Below are 20490 nucleotides of genomic sequence, written 5' to 3' on the forward strand. Positions count from 1 at the left end.
ATACTTCATACTAACATCATGTCGACTATTAGCCACCGATATTGATTTGAAGCCTTTTTTACAGACTTTCTTTAAACGATGAATGAACTTGCTTTGGACATTAAAAGCAGGATTTATTGACCATCTTCAGATTTTTTTAGAAACATTTTAGTAACATTCTGCTGACTTTCTGTTCCTTGATCTAACAACATTTTAGTAACGTTCAGTTAACTTTCTGTTGCTCGACCTAGAAACATCCTAGTAACTTTCTGTCAACTTTCTGTCCCTCAACCTAGAAGCATCCTAGCAACATTCTATTCCTCGACCTAGAAACATCCTAGTAACATTTCGCCAACATTCTCTCGCTCACCCTAGAAACATTCTAGCAACTATTTTAGTATGTTTTAAATGCAAACACGAAGATCGGACAAATTCGTGTACTAACCATCAATTCAATGCTAGCAGAGCGATTGCAGCGCCTGAGTTGCCTCTAGTAATTTTTGCAGGAAGCTCTGTGGGGGCGCGAGCCAATTTCTTACTCGGTTCTCTTTAAGTCGTCGTCGTCTGCGCCGGCCGCACTTCTGGCACTGTGACGTCGTCGCGCGCGGGCCATCACGACACCGGCACTGGAGACGAGCAACGCAGCCACCGCCGATTCTTCAATGCGGACCAGCGACGGGCGCACGTGTGGGTCCCTTCGCGGTCTGCGTTGACCACCGCTTCCGGTCGCCCCGTGCTTCCAACTATGCCGTTCCTCCGCATGACCTCCCAACAACACGTCTCACGAGAACGTCTGCCACAATAGGCCACGGCAAGTACCGCACCGCCGAGGAAGCCCACTCGCTCGCTGGGGCAAGCGCAGCCCGCTGCCGGCATTCAGAGCAGCGGCAGCCGCTGTCGAGTGCCGACGCTGATTTCTGCGTCGTGCATCTTCCTACGGAGAGTCGCTGAATTGCACCCTCCTTTCTCTTGCGCACCTCCTTCCTCCCTCTGTCTTTCCGCTTCCTCCTTTCTTCTAGCCTTCCTTTATTTTCGTTCGCTGGCTCTTCTCGCTGCCGAGAAGTCACCAAGGCCTCCTCGGGTTCTCGAGTCACGACGCATGGCGTTACCCGCGGCGGTTGTGTCAGTTCGCGCCTACCTTCTGCGTTGCAGTACTACGGTGCGTCGTAATGCCTATCCGCTCAAGCCTGGTAGTTTGTGCCCGGTGCGTCCTTCACGTTCAAGTAATCGCTTTCCTCGTCATGGTATACATGCATTTCTTTCCTCATCTCTGGCGCCGAGACTTCCGCAATCCTCTCTCTTTCTCTCTCGCTTTCTTTCGTTTATTATGATTTTCGCCTCTGGCACGTTGGGGGCAAATGGATTAGATGCGCTACCAGATCGATTGGGCTCGCCCCGAAAGATACAGGGGAGATTAAGAAGTGGGGAGAAAAATGAAACGATTTCGCCAAACAGTCGACTCCGCCGGCCGTGCTTATCCCGTCCGTTTGAAGTAACGAACCCCCTATGTTCTATGTTCTATATCTCTGTTAATCCTTGAAGTTAAAGGAACACTGTAGGCAAATATTAAGTCGATCTAGATTGAAAGATTAGGCTCGTGTAATAACGAATTCTTCATTAGTAATGAAAACATATCTTTCGTAAGCGAGAGAATGACAAAAATATAAAATTGGAGTGGCGCGATTTGTTGTCGACTATGGTATCTCTTGTGTGTGGCGTAGCATCTCTGATTCACCGAGAGCAGCCGCCACCCTCCACTGAGAACGACATCGTTTTTCGCTGTTTACAACGGCCGTGGTGGCACTGCCGGCTCCGGACGGGGAGGCTCAAGTGACCATAACTGGTAACCTGAACCCAAGCAGGGCCACATGGCGACTCATGCAAGCTGAACGCCTACACCCGCCAAGCAGTACGCTCAGTATATAGGGTTAAATAAAATAAGTCTACAAAAGACACAACAACGGCATAAAGGGCGGTCACGTGGAGGTTACGTCAGGTCCTCCGCTGTGGCGCGCACGGTTCAAATCGAGAAGCAGCAGCAGGACCTTCGACGGCGATTTCCTAGGCAAAAGGTTGATACATTGACATACAGAAAACGACGATAGACTTTTAGACGAATTCTCTGTCGACATAGCTCGACTTAATATTTTTCTTTAGAGTCCCTTTAAGTGGAAGACCCATCCTTCATAACGCTGGGAACCTTGTTTTGGTAGTGTTTGTTCGTTTATTAATTTGTTATTGTTCGTATAGGACGATTCGTAGGCATAGTGTTCCGCATAATGAACATTGTATAGTATGCTGTAAACAGAAAAAAGTTTCCGCGTACATTAAATCTTTATCCCACATTTTCCTAACCACTGAATTCTTACAGGAGGCAATATTCAAGCTTAGCAAGGTTATCGCAATGTCTCACGGGTCCTATTAGAGGCAGTCGCGTAATCTCGTGGGAAGTTGGCGCCGAATTCACAAAGCTCTTCAACTTGTATTCACAAAAAGCTACTACGATAATTGTTCGTGCGAGTAAATTCCAGCCAATCTGGTGCTGGATAATATTAGCGAAGATGGCCGGTCAATGGGAAAGAGCCCATACGAACGCATTGCAAAGCCTCGTGAATTCGACCCCTGCTCTTATAAAAAGTTATAGCTTAAGATCATTTTGTGGATACGACTTTATTGGTTAGTCATGTTAGGCGAAAAAAAGAACAATACTGAATTAAACTCTACAAAGCTGATCGAGTTGGGAATCGATCCAAAGACATGTGGACCCTGAGAACGATCCTTTAACGACTAACGATATTTTTGTCCATGGTGAGGCGGCGGCCATGTCTGCAGGATAGCTCGGGACAAAATTCGCAATGGTTTTCGTTCGTAAGTGTTATTTGCTATTGATCGGCCGCCCTCGCTTACAATACGCAATCACGACTGCCTGACATCTGCTCTTACGAACAGTTCTGGTGTAAGTATTCTTTTGTGAACATGAGCCCAGGGTCTGTATTCACAAAGCACTTCATACGCCAGACTTCCAAAGTTAAAAAGAAAAGAAATAAATAAAGACGCTCACACACTAGAGAATTGGGAGAACAAGTACCAGCCAGTCGTAACCACGAGCATACTAATAACAAAGGTGCCCGACTAATCACAGACAGTTCTCGAGAAGAAAAATCTTCGTGCCCGCATTGAGAAAAAAGCTATTACGCTGGAATTGCTTCCAATAGCAAATTCCACCTAATCGCTGATGCTGGACATGCATACATTAACGAAAGCGGCCGGCCAATAGCAAAAATTACTAAGAAACGTAAAGCTTGGTAAATTCGGACCCAGGTTTCAATACAGTCCATTTTGTTAGGCGAAGTCAATTTTTATTCCTGCACTCAATTACCATGAGTGCGTTATTATTTATGCCTTCAAAATCTTAAAACTGCATTATGTCTGCACCTCATGTATGTACTATTTCTTCGGTGATTAATGGGAAAATCATTTCATGAAACCGCGATTATCCGTGCAGAAAAGCAGACCTTTAATGACCGCCTGCTGTGCCCTGCCGTTCCTTTTCTTGACCGCCAAAGTACACGGGTTCTCGCAGAAGGCGAAACCGGTAATCTCCAGGCCTTTTTCTTTTCACCATTCTTTGTATTTAAGTGTAAAGCGAAAGGATTTTACATGTTCTGACAAGATCCGCATCTGTTATGAAGAACTACCTACTTATGCTTTAGAAAGGCACGGTACATGTCAACAGATATTCCGATACGACGAAGAGGAGCGTCGTGTGGGCGCTTCACGGCACAATTACGGACGAGCTCCAGTCATTTAAAAAATTAGGTGCATCACCACTGCCTATGCGTTCACTACGAAGCCAGCGCGCATACCTCAATTATTTACGAAGTCGCGCATTTTCGCACAGTTGTGCGGCAACTGTGGAATCAAGCTACATTGCAGTGGTTTGAATCTATCGGCATCAACGTTTGCCGAGTCAAACTTCTTACGCCTGCTGTTCGCAATCTCCACTTTCTACGTGCACGAAGTCGTGAAAATTTCCGCCTTTAATTCAGGTTATACCGCGACAAGGGTGCGAAATTCGGAGCCGAACCAAGTCGGCAACGTGGCGACCCCGACGCGTGTCCTGGCCGCGGTCTAGAGTCTCGTTTATTTTCTTTCATATTATATGTCATTACGTTCCCGGCGACGACGTGAATCGATGCGCGGCGCGCAAGGCAGGAAGACAGCCGCGGGGGACGTCCTGCCAGCGGCTCTCACGCGGTCGACATAATCCACGGGGCACAAAGCCGCAAAAAACAGGCGCATTAACGCTTCGCTTCCCTCGGGTGTAAGGACAGCAAAGCAACAACAGGACAGACCCCACTCGGCTTGCACGAACGTGCAAAGTCGCGCCATCTTCCCGATTTTTTTTTCCCCTCTCACCCGCTTTTTTGGCTAAGAGTGCGCTCGCTACTTAGCCGCATGAACGAGCACTTTCACGCTCCGCGTGCTGGCAGATTATGGCTACGGACGCCGCCGAGTGAGCCTCGCACTGCCAGCACGGCGTACGCTTCCGTCTTTTTTCTTCCACGAGAAAAAAAAAATTATATTGCACAGCAAGGGGCTGCGTCTCGCGGTCAGTCACGTGAAAGAGCAGACACTTGCGTATTCCACACCTCGCGCCGTCTGCGCAGCGAGAGCGGAAGGGGCAAAGCTGGCAAGTGACGTCCGGCCATAAAATGTGCGTGCGTGCATGCGTCTGTGTATGTGCTTTGGGAGATTGGGGGAGTAGCGTGCAAGGGGTGTTGCGCTGCGCGTTCGTGTTGAGTTCGCGGCCAGAGAGGACCAGCACGAGACGGTGACGTATATCTCTAAATTCGTGCAGCACTACATAAGAGCAGAGCGGGTCCTATTGGCCTCGGCACGGACTAAGGTGTTTATGCATGCTTTCTTCTTTTTTTTTAGCGAATGTTAATACGAGCGCGTGAAAGCTCATACGACGTCGCTCGAAAGCGCCGCTCGCAACAGCAGACATCATGCAGGCAACTCGCGGAGAAAACGAATAACGACGCCTGGGGCGCAGCGATACAATGTTAAACTAAGACGGCGATGCCGGTTTAATGTTACAGCTTTCCCTTGGTTGCGCGCTACTACTCCGTCGTGTTAAAGATGCAGACAGCGCAGTGAAGGGCGCGAAAGACAGATCATGCGGGCTCTTCAGGCGCAGCGACTTCGCAGTTATCCAGCCTATTTTCATCACGAACAGCCGGAGCGATGGAAGACGGACCGTTCATCTGGAAATATAAACAACGCGTCGCTAAAACCGTGCAGTGCAGTGTAAGCTGTTGCGAGCGTTATCCAATCGGCAACCGAATTCCCGGAGTTGTCTGAATGTGAAAGCTTTTCGTATAATCGACGGGCCTCCTTTGCGTGCAACCGGCATCGTGAACTCAACGCCTGATTGGCTGACGCGAGAACGACAGTCTGCACCCCCGTTGCACGGCTCTTCTAAAGAAACAGAACGCAGCTCTCGTCAGTCTTCGCCGCCGGCGCTGCTAGAGCGGCCGAGCATAAGCGAATCAAGCTGCTGCGTGCATGCCCAATGCGGGCGAGCTGCGCCCGGGGGGCAACCGGACGCGACAGCACGAGCGATATCCAGAAGAAGGATCACTGGACGACGCCGACTCCGCCGACGAAGTCTCCTCCGCTCATTGAGTTTAACCAACGACGGCCCGAAAGAAAGGCGCGTGCTGTGTGCACGACTCTGCTGGCGACGAAGTGCGTCAAGAGCTGACCCCGGGGCTACACGGCATCCCGCAGTTGCCATCCCAGCGTGCGACTGGCTGGCTAGCAAGCTTTTTTTTTTTCTTTCTTTTTGTCTATCTTTTGGTCCAGTACAAGTGCCCGACGCTGAGGACGACACTGCTAAGTGGTAGAACGTGCTGCTCGGGGCCATTGGCGTGATGGTTTGAGTGCTGACGGCACGAATTCGAAACGAGGACTCGCCGCTGAACGGCGGCGCTGCCCCCCTCCTTCACTACGAAGCAACGCCTACAGGCATGGTTGAGACCCCCAGCATAGCTCTACAAAACGACTACAGAAAGGAAACAGGAGCACCCTTGTGTAACATCATGCTTGCCGGACCATTCGATATGCATCAAGAGTCCAGCAAGAGAGAGAGAAAGAACATTTAGCTCTCTCTCTCTCAAAATTGTTAATGATGTATGTTAGGGTGTGTGTGTGTGTGTGTGTGTGTGTGTGTGTGTGTGTGTGTGTGTGTGTGTGTGTGTGTGTGTGTGTGTGTGTGCGTGTGTGTGTGTGTGTGTGTGTGTGTGTGTGTGTGTGTGTGTGTGTGTGTGTGTGTGTGTGTGTGTGTGTGTGTGTGTGTGTGTGTGTGTGTGTGTGTGTGTGTGTGTGTGTGTGTGTGTGTGTGTGTATCGACAAAAATAAACCATCTATTCTAAAGAAGGCAACACTATGGACGAAATCTTATAAAGCTTCCCAGAACCTAAATATCTAAAAGCATGAAGTCAGAACCAAAGCAGCATTTTCTTTAATTTGGTCTAAATGAAGAAACTCAAACCGAGTGTGGAACATATTTACTCTTTTTCTTATCTTTCTTTTTCTATCTCTACTCGTTCACTTTGGTGGAGTATGCACTCAACATATAGGAAATAATATTAATTAACGTGTGTGCTCTCAACGGACGTGGGTTTGGTACCGATTCTTAAGATACGTAGTAAACTTCGTTGCACAACTTCTCACAAGTTCTGTGCCTCTTCGTCCCGTCTTATACGCACTACGCCAATCGCATTTAATATGAAGCATCAACAAGTCCAACGTGTAACTTTATTCGTTCTATCACAAGTTTTCCCGGAGTTGCAGTTGTGCTACCACACTCGAAATTATTGCCGCTATCATAACTACTACGAAACAGAGCCAGTCTGCGCTTTCCTAGTGCAGCTTACTCACCGCAAATCCGGCCAAATCTTGTGAATGTCATAACATCCCACTCGGTCAAAATATCTGTCACATCCTAGCGGATTTCCCATTTTTCGGCACCCCACTCTGCTGCTTTACCAGACCACCGGTTATTCTTTCGAGCCCAGTTCCACTACTTGCACTTGACCTCAACTACAAGGTGAGCTACTCAAGTGCTCTCTCATCGCACGCTGCCTTAATCTTATCCATTGCCGTTGCCTCTGTCATTTTTCTGTTACATCGCGCGTTGCACTGCATTTAACTTCTTATCACGTTTCTCTGTCATTCTTAAAGAATTGTCCCCATAGATAATCACTCGCAGAATTCGCCACCTATATGCTTGATTCCAAAGAATGTATGCACTGTTCGCTCCACTTTGATGACTGCTTGAAGCCTCTGCCTTACGGGGCTACGAGCCACTGCTTCTAGCCCTGCAGTGCCGCCGGGATCGGTCCATACTTTTGCTGACGGACGCGCACGGGAAAAACGCACGAAAAATGGACACACGGCTAACAACTTCGCTGTAATAGAGTTCCTCCTTATAGGATATTGGCAAGCCATCGTTAAAGACTTGAGAGTGAATATCATACGCGCGCGAAGCCATTTTTATTCGGCTAGAGAATTGTGAAACAGGTATCCTGTAATTTTCATACTACTCAGTTAAAAATTTCCCCGCTTGTGTCCAATTTCACCGCGTTCCGTGGGCCAACTCGCCTAAGGACCGGTCATATTACCGTTGGTTGCCTCGATGCCTCCGCCCTGGGCGCAGTGGCGCAGGCATTGAAGCCGTCGTAGTTCATCACGCGTCGTAGCACCATCTGGAAGCGAGCGTTCTCACGGAGTCGCCGCATTCCAGGGGGAAGACAGCGCGCCCAGTCGTCACGTACTACAGACGACAGCCCAGATGGAGCGAAAGAACCCTCCAGTCCCAATAATAATCGTTCGACGGGGCAAACATTTGCGAGGGAAAGCAAAATGAAAGCGCGCAGAAGTGAAAAGGCGAACCCGCATGCCGGCGTAATTGCATCGCGGCGTCATGCTGGGGAGGGGAGCAAATAGGCGCTCGCGAACTGATGGCGCGGTATAGAAACGTTCGCTAGAGTTTCCCCCAACGGGCTGCTGATGCCCCATTCGCGATCTTTCTCGCAGGTCCGGCGTCGTCGGGACCACAGAGCAGTTCAGCGGCTCAGAGTCGAGAGGCTCTCCCAGCCATCAATCTCCTAATAGTCAGAGCAAAATTAGCTTTTTTTTTTCTCTCTCTCTTGGTGTTGGCGGCGGTGTTCTCGAAGATGGGCGCAGACTACAGTGAAAGCCTTTGCTGGCACGAATGGCCAGGCGATACGCGCTATCTCGCGCTAGAAAAGCGACGCTGCTGTACTGCGAACGAAATCAACATCGCTCACTGTCTGAGTCGGCTGCACTGATCGTTTCGCTTGGGTCGCACGTCCCATAAGGCAATGTATCCGGCGACGACGGGTTTGCCGTTGCGTGAATACTGTCACGTAGCGCTAATTAGATTTGCGCGGTAAGTGTGAACCTGAAAGTAAGGGCGATCAGCTCTGCCCATTGCAATAGCATTTGACCTTGTTGTTACCGCCAAGTCTCTTGTAATAACCAAATCAGTCGGTTCTAGCGTCCTTACTTTTCCTTGCTTTTAGAGGTTTGCGAACAGTAAAATTTCTGGATCGATTCAGATATGAATATTCGATAAAAACGACGCCCGAATGTTGAATTTTAATATTGAATATTTTCTTATTTCTGAAGCGACATTAAATACGAAGCCTGCGGGAAGTCCGTTTAATAAAAGAAGAAATCAGGTTTATATACATCGATACAATTTACAATTAGACGTTTAGATTAGATGTTTACAATTAGACGTTCGATTAAGTAAAGAACTTGTAAATGATAAACAGTTGTTTTGAATTATCAGGGGCATCACGACAATTACTACTGGAATATTGCACGTTAGCAGATGCACGTACAGTATTGCGTTCGCTAACGGAAAGAAGTATGATACTACAGCAACGCACATTGTTTTATAGGCACGTAAACAAGGTGCGACTGGTCAAATAATAAATAGGAAGAAATTCGTATGTATACTGCCTAAAAGCTAGCCACTATTATTGAATGACTGGAAGTTATTGAGCAGAAGTTATCTGCCCCGTGAATTCGCTCAGGAACTGGTGCGCGACAACCACAGCTCACATTTGGAACAGTCCTCACATCCGTCATTCTTTTATATATGTGAAATAAACGAATATGCGACAATTTCGAATAGGCAATTCTCGAATCGAATACGAATAAAATATCACGGACTATATCGATTTGCATTATTATTATTATTATTATTATTATTATTATTATTATTATTATTATTATTATTATTATTATTATTATTATTATTATTATTATTATTATTATTATTATTATTATTGGGACTTATCGCGAGGAATAGGTATCAAAAATAACAAAAGTAATCAAATAAATGTTCGCGGCCTTGTTTGGTGCGGTGTACTGCATCAGCGAACTGGTGCACTTGTAATCTAAATTTCAAGCATTCGCGCACCCCTAATTTATTTAATGTGTAACATTATATGGTTAGCCAGTCGGAAAATTCGATGTGAAGCCATAAAACCCCTTTGCCAATACAGGGCGAGAATACGCAGTTAAGCCCATCGTTCGCGCAGCTGATAGCTACCATCCCGAGTACAGTGACGAACCACCCATTGTCAGCCACAACAACAGGCGCGCGAGGCACAAAACATTCTACGAGCCCCTCCGCTTTTGTCATTCCCCCCACGCTATACGTATAAAGGGGGCGTTAGGCCTAGGCCAGGTAAGCCTAAGCCTATACTAAAAGGGGGATAGCAAGGTAGTATTGGACGCCCTGGTATGCACCCGACCAGTGAGCATGGACGGTTAATAAAGAGAACGCTCCACTCGTGTGTTAATTATGCATGCGCACACAGCCCTCCCGCAGCATATGACAGCATTAACGCATTGGTTATGCCGCGCACGGTATCGCGCGACCAAATTTGAGTGGAACCTCCCCAAACGGAACCGTCGAAGATATGCGTTGCATTATATGGCCGTCGCCGTAGGGCGGAACGTATATGTTCAGCAATGTAAATATGTGCGTCTCTCTGCTCGTATGCTCCGCGCATATAAAAATAAACAAAACACATCAGCAGAACCCCCACACACATCATTACCACGCATGACACATTCCGCACCACGCCGACCGCCATATTATGCTACTCATGTATATCTTGGGACAGTTCCAGTTCGTGGAGGTTCCGCTTAACTTTTCCATAGCCTTTTGCATTGTTTGTTTATTTTTCTTATGAATTTAGTCATATTTAAATGCGTATGCATTCAAATATTATGCATAACGTATAATGTGTAAAGCCCTTATTCAGAGAAGTTGAGCTGGATTTTCCCACGAATTCTTTTGATACAGTATTGCGCTCGTATTAGGCTACATTTAGACAAGCTCCCTTGTTTGATGCGCTCGTTGTTGGAAGGCGCTATTGAATCATAGTGTCGCTAATCACCATATAAAATGTCCTCAAAGACTTTACCTGTGTAAATGTCACATATAATAAGGGGGCGGTGCCTGTACTGCACAGCAACCTCCCTCCCACTCCCCTCCCCCCAAATGCTCGAACTAAAGTCTACTTCAGTGGTGTGCATTTGCTTTGTTCACTGGAGTCTCCTCTCTATTCTCGCAGCATACATATGCGGCGAGCGCATTTAGATGTGACGAGAATACATTACGTTTGTAAAAGAGATTTCTTCGCGTTGAAAAAAAGAGGAACGCGCGTGGCTCGTGGGAGTTGTAGGGCCCCTGAGGATCGAGGAAATGTTGTGTACGTTTGTGCATGTTTGTCTTAGCTAAAATAATTTCTAGTTCAATCATCTTGGTTAAAATCGAAAACACTATACTTTCTGCCGCGTGTTCACAGCAATATGGTTTCCCTTTATATATTTCCAAAGCTTGAAGGGGGGTTGGGGCGGGCGGGGGGCGTCGCTTTTTTTTATGCTTGCTCTGGCAATTTACCGTGTGTCCCCGCTAACGTTAGCCAAGCTGTTCAACGAGAAAAAAAGGTTGAGGAAACTTGTTGCGCGATCAACTCATAGAGCCTACGGTGTTAGGTGATAAGAGGTCTGAAGACCGAAAATCGTAGGTCTTACAATTGTATCTTACACCATGTTTTTATAAGCTTTTCTTTTTTTATATTTCAACAGCTTGGCTAACATTACCTGGGACCCCATCCTACGCAATAACAATACATGATCTCGCGCTTTCCCATTGCATCTGTTTGTGACTGCAGACTTTCAGGCACGTGATAATGAAGTTTAATAACCCTGCAAGACACGAATGCATACGGAGCGATAGCCGGCCTTGACTGTAAAGCTAGAACCACGGTGGGGTATAACTCGGCAAGTGCTAATATCACATTCAGCACTTGCTGTGTCTGATGTACATGTCTCGCATACACCGATAGTGCACGTATAGTGCGTAGCGCGACTTGTCTTCGCTTCTTGCCTGTGTACGTCCCAGTTTGAGTAGAACTATATGTGGATTTCATTCACTCCCTCATCTAACTCTGCTCCAAGTTCTCTTAATCTTTTCTTATTATTACTATTACGTGAAAAAGAATATCCGTCACCATTGCATAAATGTCTAAGGCCTATGTAATGTAAGAATTGAATTTATTTCTTATCTCCCGCCATTTATAATGGTCATGTGCCGGCGATAATGCCGGCGGAGCACACTCGGACCATCTGACGAAGAAGGAAAAGGAATTAATAACTTTGGAGTATAATTGTTACATTGTACCAGCCTAAATCTCTTTCATTTTCATTTCAAACAGAGAAGAAAAGACGTGTTCGATGGTTATGTGTTGTCTCACTGCCATATAAATGTCGCCTGACAAACGTCAAATAAGTGCCAACCGTTATCACACTGTCCGCACAGCTTTGTTCATATCTGTCTTCATGTACACGTACAGCGCGAATAACCGCGCAGTGTTTCTTGGTAACCTTTAAGGCATATGTTTCCACGAATCTGCAGCGGTGTTATATGTGTTTGCCTAGTCCGATTGCTCGCGTAGGGCTATACTCTAGCGCTCTCGGCAATGTTGAGTGATAGTCACTTAGAATATGAATCGCTTAGACAAGCGCGATGCGAAGCTCCCAAAAGCCGCAATCTAAAGAGGAGACCGATAAAGGTAGTTGAACATGCCTGCGTGAGAGCCCCGATATCGGAGCATCATCGTTAGGTCAAGGAGCCAACTCCGTATCTCCTCCGCAACACGCCGAGACTGAGTTCATCGCGATTGCACCGCGCCCCGTAGATTGCCAGTTTGGCCCAGAATTTGAGATCTTGTTGGGAAGGGCTTTGTGCGCAACTCGTCGCTGTGCTTGCGAGAGAGGCAATCGACGACTGCTTCCTATAGGCACGAATCGAAAACCGGCCCCTTTCTGAAAGTCCTCTTGTGGCTCCAGGGAATGAAAAAGAATCTGCGCGTCGCGCGATCAAGGCTAATGCAGCGTTTTTTTAACGAAAGTGAACTGGAGAGGATATGCGAGTGTAATAAAGGCTTCTAGTTTGCGTTTGTTATTTTTATTCCTGCGCACGTATTATCACCATCATCATCATCGTCGTCGTCACTTTCGTCTTGCCCCTGTGTTCCCCTTCCCTCTTACCTCAACGTTTAGTAATTGGCTAGGACATCGTAGTTCTGGCCGACCTCTCAGCTTTTCATTTATAATCTCCCTCTTTCTCCCTCTCTCCCTCTTTCAACGCTGCCAGCACCAAGTAAAAGCTGGTTTTGAACAAACATAGGCGTAATTTGATGCTTTTTAATGTTGCATAAGAATGTTTCAAGAAAAATAGTTTGCTTTTAATCCAAGTGACTTTACTGTTTTTATTGATTTTATTTTGTTTAATAAACTGGTGGAAAGCAATAGGCCTTCAACCAGCATATGCAACAAAAGTTGTCCTTTGTTTGTTATTGTTGTTTTACAGAAAAAGCACTGCCAACGAAAACACAACTTTCGCGTCGGCCCATCTTTATTTATTTATCTGTCTAAGCCGGTGCTCGGCCTCATGTAACACGCGACGATGACGAAAATGTTGGATCACTATAGTCTACTTCACTATAGAATCAAAGAAGACGCACCTGCTGCGTGCCAAACAATGACGCGACCGTTTACTTTTATTATAATCAGTGCCCACCTATCTCAGCCTACACAGAAAAGAAAGAAAGAAATAAAGAAATTAAGAGAGAGATAAAGCCACCTTCTGGCAGAATATAGCCTGTCATACCATTCCATATCAATACCGAAGCGTAAGACAGAATGATTCAATGACACGGAGTAAAAGTATTCTCCCCGACTAAGGATGTCTGGCTGACAAATTAAAGTTTGATGGATTGCCTCTCGGACAAATGCGTGAGAAACGCTTGATGGTGATTGCGTCGATTCATTCTGGCTCCCGTGAAACCGATTCAAAGACAATGAACTCTTATACGATTGTTTCACTTCCTTCCTTTTACCTTTCTTTCTTTCTTTCTTTCTTTCTTTCTTTCTTTCTTTCTTTCTTTCTTTCTTTCTTTCTTTCTTTCTTTCTTTCTTTCATTTTTTTCCTCCAGTTCTCAAGCGCATTGATGGATTAATTGATGGCTCAGCGTTTTTCCAACGTGCGTGCGCCATCGCTGGGCTCAACCTAGCCGGTAATACAAACCGCACGTACTAAACACAGTAATACACTTCGATTCGAAGGTAGCAACGCATATCGCTCACAACAGCCAGTTCGGCATTTTGAACTAGTGCATACTTGCTATGCAGGAAATAATCGCATATATAATAGCAAGTTGAGTATAACTATAAACTTATGCTTCCATGAAAGCGGTTCTTTGGGAAAAAATAAATGTAATAAAAACTACATAATATAGCAAAATAATTATGGCTACTTTGTGAAGCTGTAATAGCGCAAATAAAACGAACACAAGGCAGGAAACCATGGGCACTACTCTCACCACTGATATATTAGCGACTTAAAAGACGTGAAAAGAAAGTGCAATAATAATTCGCATGCGCGCAGGTTCATGGAAGCGAAACGTGTGTTCTTCTAACTCTTTGTCTTTGACGTGATCAAGCTGTGTGAAAGCTCATATCTACTATACGTTTTCTTCGAGTGTTCTAGGGAACTAATAAATGATTTGTGTGCGCAGCCCCTGTGGTGTCCGGTCTTGTGTTATCTGTGTTCGTTTCAGTTATGGTGTAATGCCTTCACAAAATATCAACCAAACAGCCGGAGAACGAGTTATCTTAATTATGAATAAACGATGCTGGTATGTACACGTCCGTGCCATCTCACCTGTCACAAAAGCGCGCTGTACCTGGCGCTGCTAAATAATATCGGCACTGGCTGATAACTTTCTGTTCTGACAGTGGACGATCATCAAGTCTATCATGCATTGCTCGAAGGGAACCAAAGCAAGGGCAGGGTGCTCCACGCCAGGCGACATCATCGCCTTATGGCGGTGGCGACGGCAACGCAATGACCCCGACCGCCCGCAATCACCTCCGCAAGTGAAACGCTGTGCATGTTTAAGGTAAGTGATTCCAAACGTTCCTCACCTCGTGTAGGAATGCGAAGGACTCGAGGCATTCCCATAAACGCACCGTCCTAAAAAGGTGACCTCGTTTGAGGACTGGGACCGACCACGGGCTGACGTCAAAAAGACACTGTGTAGCCTCGCGTGCGAGGCATCCATAGTGAGCCACACTTACTCCTTTACCCTTACTCACTTCCACAAATAGACACAGTGCCGTTATTTAAGTATATCTTTATCCATCTACTGCAGCTTAAAATAAGCCAGGCATGAGTGCGCCCACGCGAATTCATTCGCACCTGTGTCCCATGTCCCCCCGCGTCAAGTCGCAGTATCGTATGCTCAGTTTTGAGCGTCCAGACATCTCGTCTTATAGAAGCTCTTCCACTCCACTGAGGGATTATTGTGAAACGGCGAGTAAGTGGAAGAGGCCGTCCTCTCATCGCGTGGCGGTCGGTAGGCGAAGGAAAAAACAAAAAGAAAGGAAAAGCTGGGAGTCTGGCTTCAGTGGAGTCAGCGTTGCTCGTCCCACGCATATCGATGCCCCCTCCCCCACCTCCCCTCGAGCGCCGGTCGGTGCCCGAGTGGGGCCGCAATGCGATCCGCCACCCGCGCTGCACCGGCGAGACTGCGGCACCGACGCTGTGCGGTGAACCATGCACCGAAGTGTTGATGTTTATGAAGCGGCAAAAGCCCGGGGAAAGAAGCCTGTCGAAGAGCCGGATATTTATTATTAATACTGTTGGTCGTTTTTGTTGTCGTTGTCGTCGTTGTATCAATAAAAAAGATCACAAATAGGAGATAGAGCTAGATGACAACTGCCACCAATAAGGGCACAACGCCGGCTGGCTCTAGAAGAGAAAAGGTACATAGTAAAATGATAGTGAGTGAAGAACCGGAGATAGGTTAAGAAGGAGCAGACGTAATGAGTGAAGGAAAGAAAAGACCATGAATGAAGGCGGAGAAAAACAAAAAAAGAAGAATATGCAGAACCAACACAAATGATGGAATGTATGTGAAGCAAAGCGGCTAATTAAATGCTTCACAACTAGCGGTGAAGCGTACAATTGTGTTTAGTTTCATCCTATGCGTGCAACATTTATGCCTTTCCACCATAAAAGTCACAACTTTATGTAATGTTTATATTTATTCCCTACACGGCTTACAAGATATGCCTAAATATTTTAAAAAAAGAAGATATTAACCAACCCCGGCTGCGCTCCAAGAATGCGCTTAGCATGCTTATGTAGGTGGTTATTTGTGCCATTATACGTTGCAATGTGTGCTATGGCTGGAAATGCCCTTACCACCGCGCCTCACCCGTATGCGGAAGCCAACCGCTACTTCGAACGTCACTTCCTCAAGGACCAGTCGGCAACCTTGTGCATTGTCTTCGACCAGACGCGCAGCAGCGTCTCCAACAATGAGACAAAATTCTGTCAAAATTTGATTTTTTCCTCAATGTTGCGCATCGACCCCACAAACGCACGCTGAAGTTCGAAAACACTGCATCTTGCAGTACGCTTGCGCACCATTAAAACACTGTAGAATCCCTATAAAAATTCAGAAAATAGCGGCCACCATGGAGAATAACAATAAATATATCTACAGAATGTTATCGAAACAATTTATTTTTGCGTTAAGGAAGAAAACAATTTTTTCTTTTTTGCATTTGAGAGAACGTCGCAAAGTCTTGTAATTTGGATTTCAACCCACAATTTCATGACTGTAAATACAAACTGGAGTGACGTGCATAGTAATAAAATGCCGGAGCTGGCTTCACAGTATCTGAAATATAAGGGCCCAAAGATGCGGCACTTATGTGATTTGACTTCAGGTTCCCGTTTCCAGTCAAATGTAACCAAACAATCATGAGCCATTACACTCTGTAAAGATGGTTGACCAGCGAAGCTGTTTAGCACACGACACGGAGTTGACACATAGAGAGGGAGAGAGGAATATAAGGAAGGCAGGGATGTCAACCAGTCAAGAAGAGGTGACACATAATTTTGAACAAAGGTACGAACTCGTTTATTGCCTTGATGGATGGTCATCTTGACGAAAGGTACGCACACTCATTTATTGTCTTGATCGGTGGTCATTATTTCACTCGCAACTGCAATCACATTCTTTGATAATGTCAAATCGATTCACGTACCCCATTGGGTGGTCGGTTGGGCCGGATCGGTAAGCATCTCAAGGGATAAGTCTGCAACCCAGAACGCATAAACTGCTCCCTTTTCGGTAACGACACATCCACACTGAAATCACCGACAACGACAACAACGGTATAGTGCCATCGCTGCTAATTCACGCAAAGTGAGTAGCCATGAACCTTAAGGGAATATGAGTAATTGCATTTTTCGTTTGCTCACGGGGGTATGAGCCATTGCTCACGGGGGTATGAGCCATTGATGATGACAGTTCTCGGCATGTTGCTCTGTATGTTGTGTGCGTGATCAGAAATAATTTAAGCACTGTTCGCTTCACTTTGCCGAGTGCTCGTAGCCTCTGCCTTGCGGGACTATGAGCCATTGTATTTTTTGCTTGCTTACGGGAGCATGAACTCTTACGGGGGTGTGATCCATTGAAGATAATAGCTTTTTTCACGCACAACAAAAATGCATGGAACCCAAGCCATATCGAACTTCGCTGTAAAACAATGCCGAGGAAATCACTTACAACGTCTGTACGGTGCATGACTACACGGTGATACCGCAACACCGTGCGTTTGCTGCCGTTGTGTTATACTGCGCTATCTTCGGGATCTGTTCGCCAAAACGTGTTAGTCATGGGAAATCTTGGTTAGTGTCTAAAGAATGCTAAGCGGTTTAGAACGCCAAAGCAAGCGGATGCACAGTGAGACGTCTCTATACGCAGCGATGTCACAAGGTATGAAGGTGACGTATGATGCCTTGTCGAGGAAAGATGGCGACGATAGATGCGTGCAAAGGGAAGTACGATACATATATCTAGCTACAATTAAGGATTCTGTACATCTACCGTCGCAGTGGCACATACCAATTCTGGAGCATTTACCAAGAATGAGTACAGACCTATCTGCACATATCGAATGGATAAGTCGAATAAATCAAGTAAATATAAGAAAGTCGGTATAATACAATGCGTTATTACATTAACAGGTTGATGCGCTTTAAAGGCATCTGCAAGCCAACTTTATACATTCAGGTCTTAAGTAGGAATTTATATTTATTGCGATAGCAATTATAAAGACACTCAAGGCACGTTCGCGCCCTCGCCGCTGTCGTGCGTTCCCTATCAATTGCGCATGCGCGGCATAAAAGCACACCTTGTCTTAGAGGATCCTATGTATCTCACAGGCGTACCTGTGAAATACACCTTACCTCATTTGTCCTTTGCGTATTTACGCGCCTTTATGGAGAACGGTGGACATTATTCAACTTTGTACTAGTAAAGGTACCCCCCCTCATTTGCATAGTAAGGTTACCTCAGATTACCCTCCCCCCCATAAAAAAATCCTGGATACGTGCCTGATGTGGACGAAGAAAAAACAACTGGCCGCAGGTGGGATACGAACCTACGTCTTCGTATAACGCGTGCGATGCCCTTGCCAATTCAGCTTGTTTTTCTGTTTAATGCGAACAGTCCAATGGATACATTGCAATGTATCAGCATTGAATATTGATACTGCCTTGATGCCGCATCGAATATGCAGATTCAACATGTCGTGAGATCTGCATTTTTTTAATGCAAGCATATACTCCCATGCTATTACTTGCACATTAGTCGCGCTATTTTAATACTGTTTTCTGTATTTCGTAGCTGTGATTTCTGCGCCAGCGTTTACTTTTTATTTCTTTTAATATTTCTTTTTCTTTCTCAATGCCGCTATCTGTTAGTACTCATTACAGCTTCCTCTCTCTCTCTCTCTCTCTCTCTCTATATATATATATATATATATATATATATATATATATATATATATATATATATATATATATATATTCATTTCCCACTTGGACTCGCTGAAGTCCGGGCTATATTCTAAACATTAAAAAAATGACAATCACTTTAGCATACGCCAAAGAGGGTGAAGGCGAAAGCCTGCGCTCTCGACATTCATTAAATTACTTGACATTCTCATTCGAATGGGTTGGTACTTCTTATTACTTGTTTTCTCCCACCAAAAGTCGTGGGTTCGAGTGCCTTAACTGACGCCAACTTAATTAACAGCGCCTTAATTACCTACGCCCTAATAAACACCAAAGGTCGTGGGTTCGACTTCCACATAAGCTCGAGGGTTAGACTCCCACAGAAGATTGTGCGTTCGAGTTATTTATTAAGGCTTTCGCCTTAATAAATTCCAAACGTAGCAACATTATCGGTGGCGCTGGTTTCCAGATATAGTACGGCGGGCTAAATATACGCATGTATACGCGTAGCTCTAGTAGGGAAGGAGGGAAAAGTAAAGTACACTCGCATGCATACCTCGCCATTATAATCTTGGGAACATTTTCCTACTTATATAACTGGTTCTATATAGGATCCTTATGCCATTTTCATTTCTGTGACCTAAAGGTATCGTTCACTCTTTCGTTCGTTTGTTTTATTTTTGTTGCATTGCCTGCTGGTTTTCTTTTTGTTTGTTTGTTTGTTTGTTTGTTTGTTTCGCGCGCAAGCCCAAGCGTTGCTGCATTTCTACAGAGTACGTAAAGTTACGACCTCCTTCATTTATTCCCAGTCGCTGTGCACCATGCATTCACACAAATTCAGGAGCGGAGAAAAATAACTCCCTATATCGGTACAGAATTCTAATCTCACCCGTATACAGAGACACACACTTTCTACGCTCGTCCGCCGTACCCAAGTAACTTGCACTTACTAACCCCTTCTCCGGGCTTACAAGCTCACCCGAAGCCTCTGCAGCTCGCTTTCCCTGCCCAACAAAATCCCCTCACCCACCACGCATTATCTTTCCCGAACGCGTTCGCTTATTTATCCTTTCCCACACTCTCACCCCAGCTCACTGTAGTATAAACACATTCATGCATTGAATCATTCAACGGGTTCCAGCGCCTACCTGTGGCCTCCGCCTCGTGATGTCACGGGACATCACCTGGCCTTCCGACTCGCCCGGTGCAGCACGGTGTTCCCTCCGTCGCGTCTACCACCGACGGAGACCGAGATTCCGACGATGCGTGCCACAACCGACGACGGCCCCAGGTAACCGGATTTGATACGCACGTCTCCGATCATCAGACCCGCGGTAAGCTCGAGGGTGACGATACGGGAGACGATGGCCGGACCGCGACGACACACAGCTCTCCGCGCGTTGACATACGAGGGAAAGAAGGCACTCGAGAGGGAAGTCGACGGCGACCTGTCGCTTCAGCTACCCACTGCGCCGGTAACGCTGATGGCTGTCTCACGGCGAAAGTGTGCGCGTAGCCGGCGATCTCCGCTCCCTCGCCCAGAAGAGCGTAGAAGGAGGGTACAGCCAGACCGGGGGGCCGACGGCGCGGCAGTTCAGACGGAGAGAACGACCCCCAGCCGTCGTAGACGGCAAGAAAGAGAGCGAGAGCGCGAGATATATAGGCGGCGGCGGCGAGGCGAAAAGTACTGTTGCTCCCTATCTGCCCCACGTCCATCCATCGCTTCCTTTCCTCCTCGCATCCAGCCACTTTAAACACCACAGGCACATTCATGCCGCGAACGGGCAGCGTAGAGCAGACCAGTTTTGGTGCCGCGCCACAGCTGCGAGGTGTTCCTGCTGCTGTTTTTCATTACCAGCCATTTGTCTCGTTGCTGCTTCTTTTTTGTTGTCGGAGCGTGCGTGAGTGTTTTTTGGCACGGCAAGGAGGTAAGTGTCTGGGACTGCCCCTCTTCGCGCTCGGGGAGCAGAACACGGAGGCGCTCTCTGTCAAACCCCCTCCGCCGTTTCCTGTTT

At 46.4% G+C, this 20490-nt stretch overlaps 1 protein-coding gene across 3 annotated transcripts in view; it reads right to left on the reverse strand.

Annotated features, from left to right (window-relative positions):
* Positions 1-20490, reverse strand: part of LOC142582615 (beta-1,3-galactosyltransferase 1-like) — a 53680-nt gene that overhangs the window by 14793 nt on the left and 18397 nt on the right. Inside the window, exon 1 of one of the 3 annotated variants that reach the window (XM_075692516.1) lies at positions 19624-20055. The exons of 1 other annotated variant lie outside the window; for it this stretch is intronic. Coding sequence is in view for 1 of the 2 variants with exons in the window: in XM_075692514.1 (XP_075548629.1) it covers positions 519-592 (74 nt within the window). In the remaining variant the exon portion in view is untranslated. Of the gene's footprint in view, positions 1-518; positions 1165-19623; positions 20056-20490 lie in introns of those variants that run through there. One more of the 3 variants, XM_075692514.1, reaches the window with a different exon arrangement.

This window comes from Dermacentor variabilis, chromosome 5 (assembly GCF_050947875.1).
Source record: "Dermacentor variabilis isolate Ectoservices chromosome 5, ASM5094787v1, whole genome shotgun sequence".
NCBI lineage: Eukaryota > Metazoa > Arthropoda > Arachnida > Ixodida > Ixodidae > Dermacentor > Dermacentor variabilis.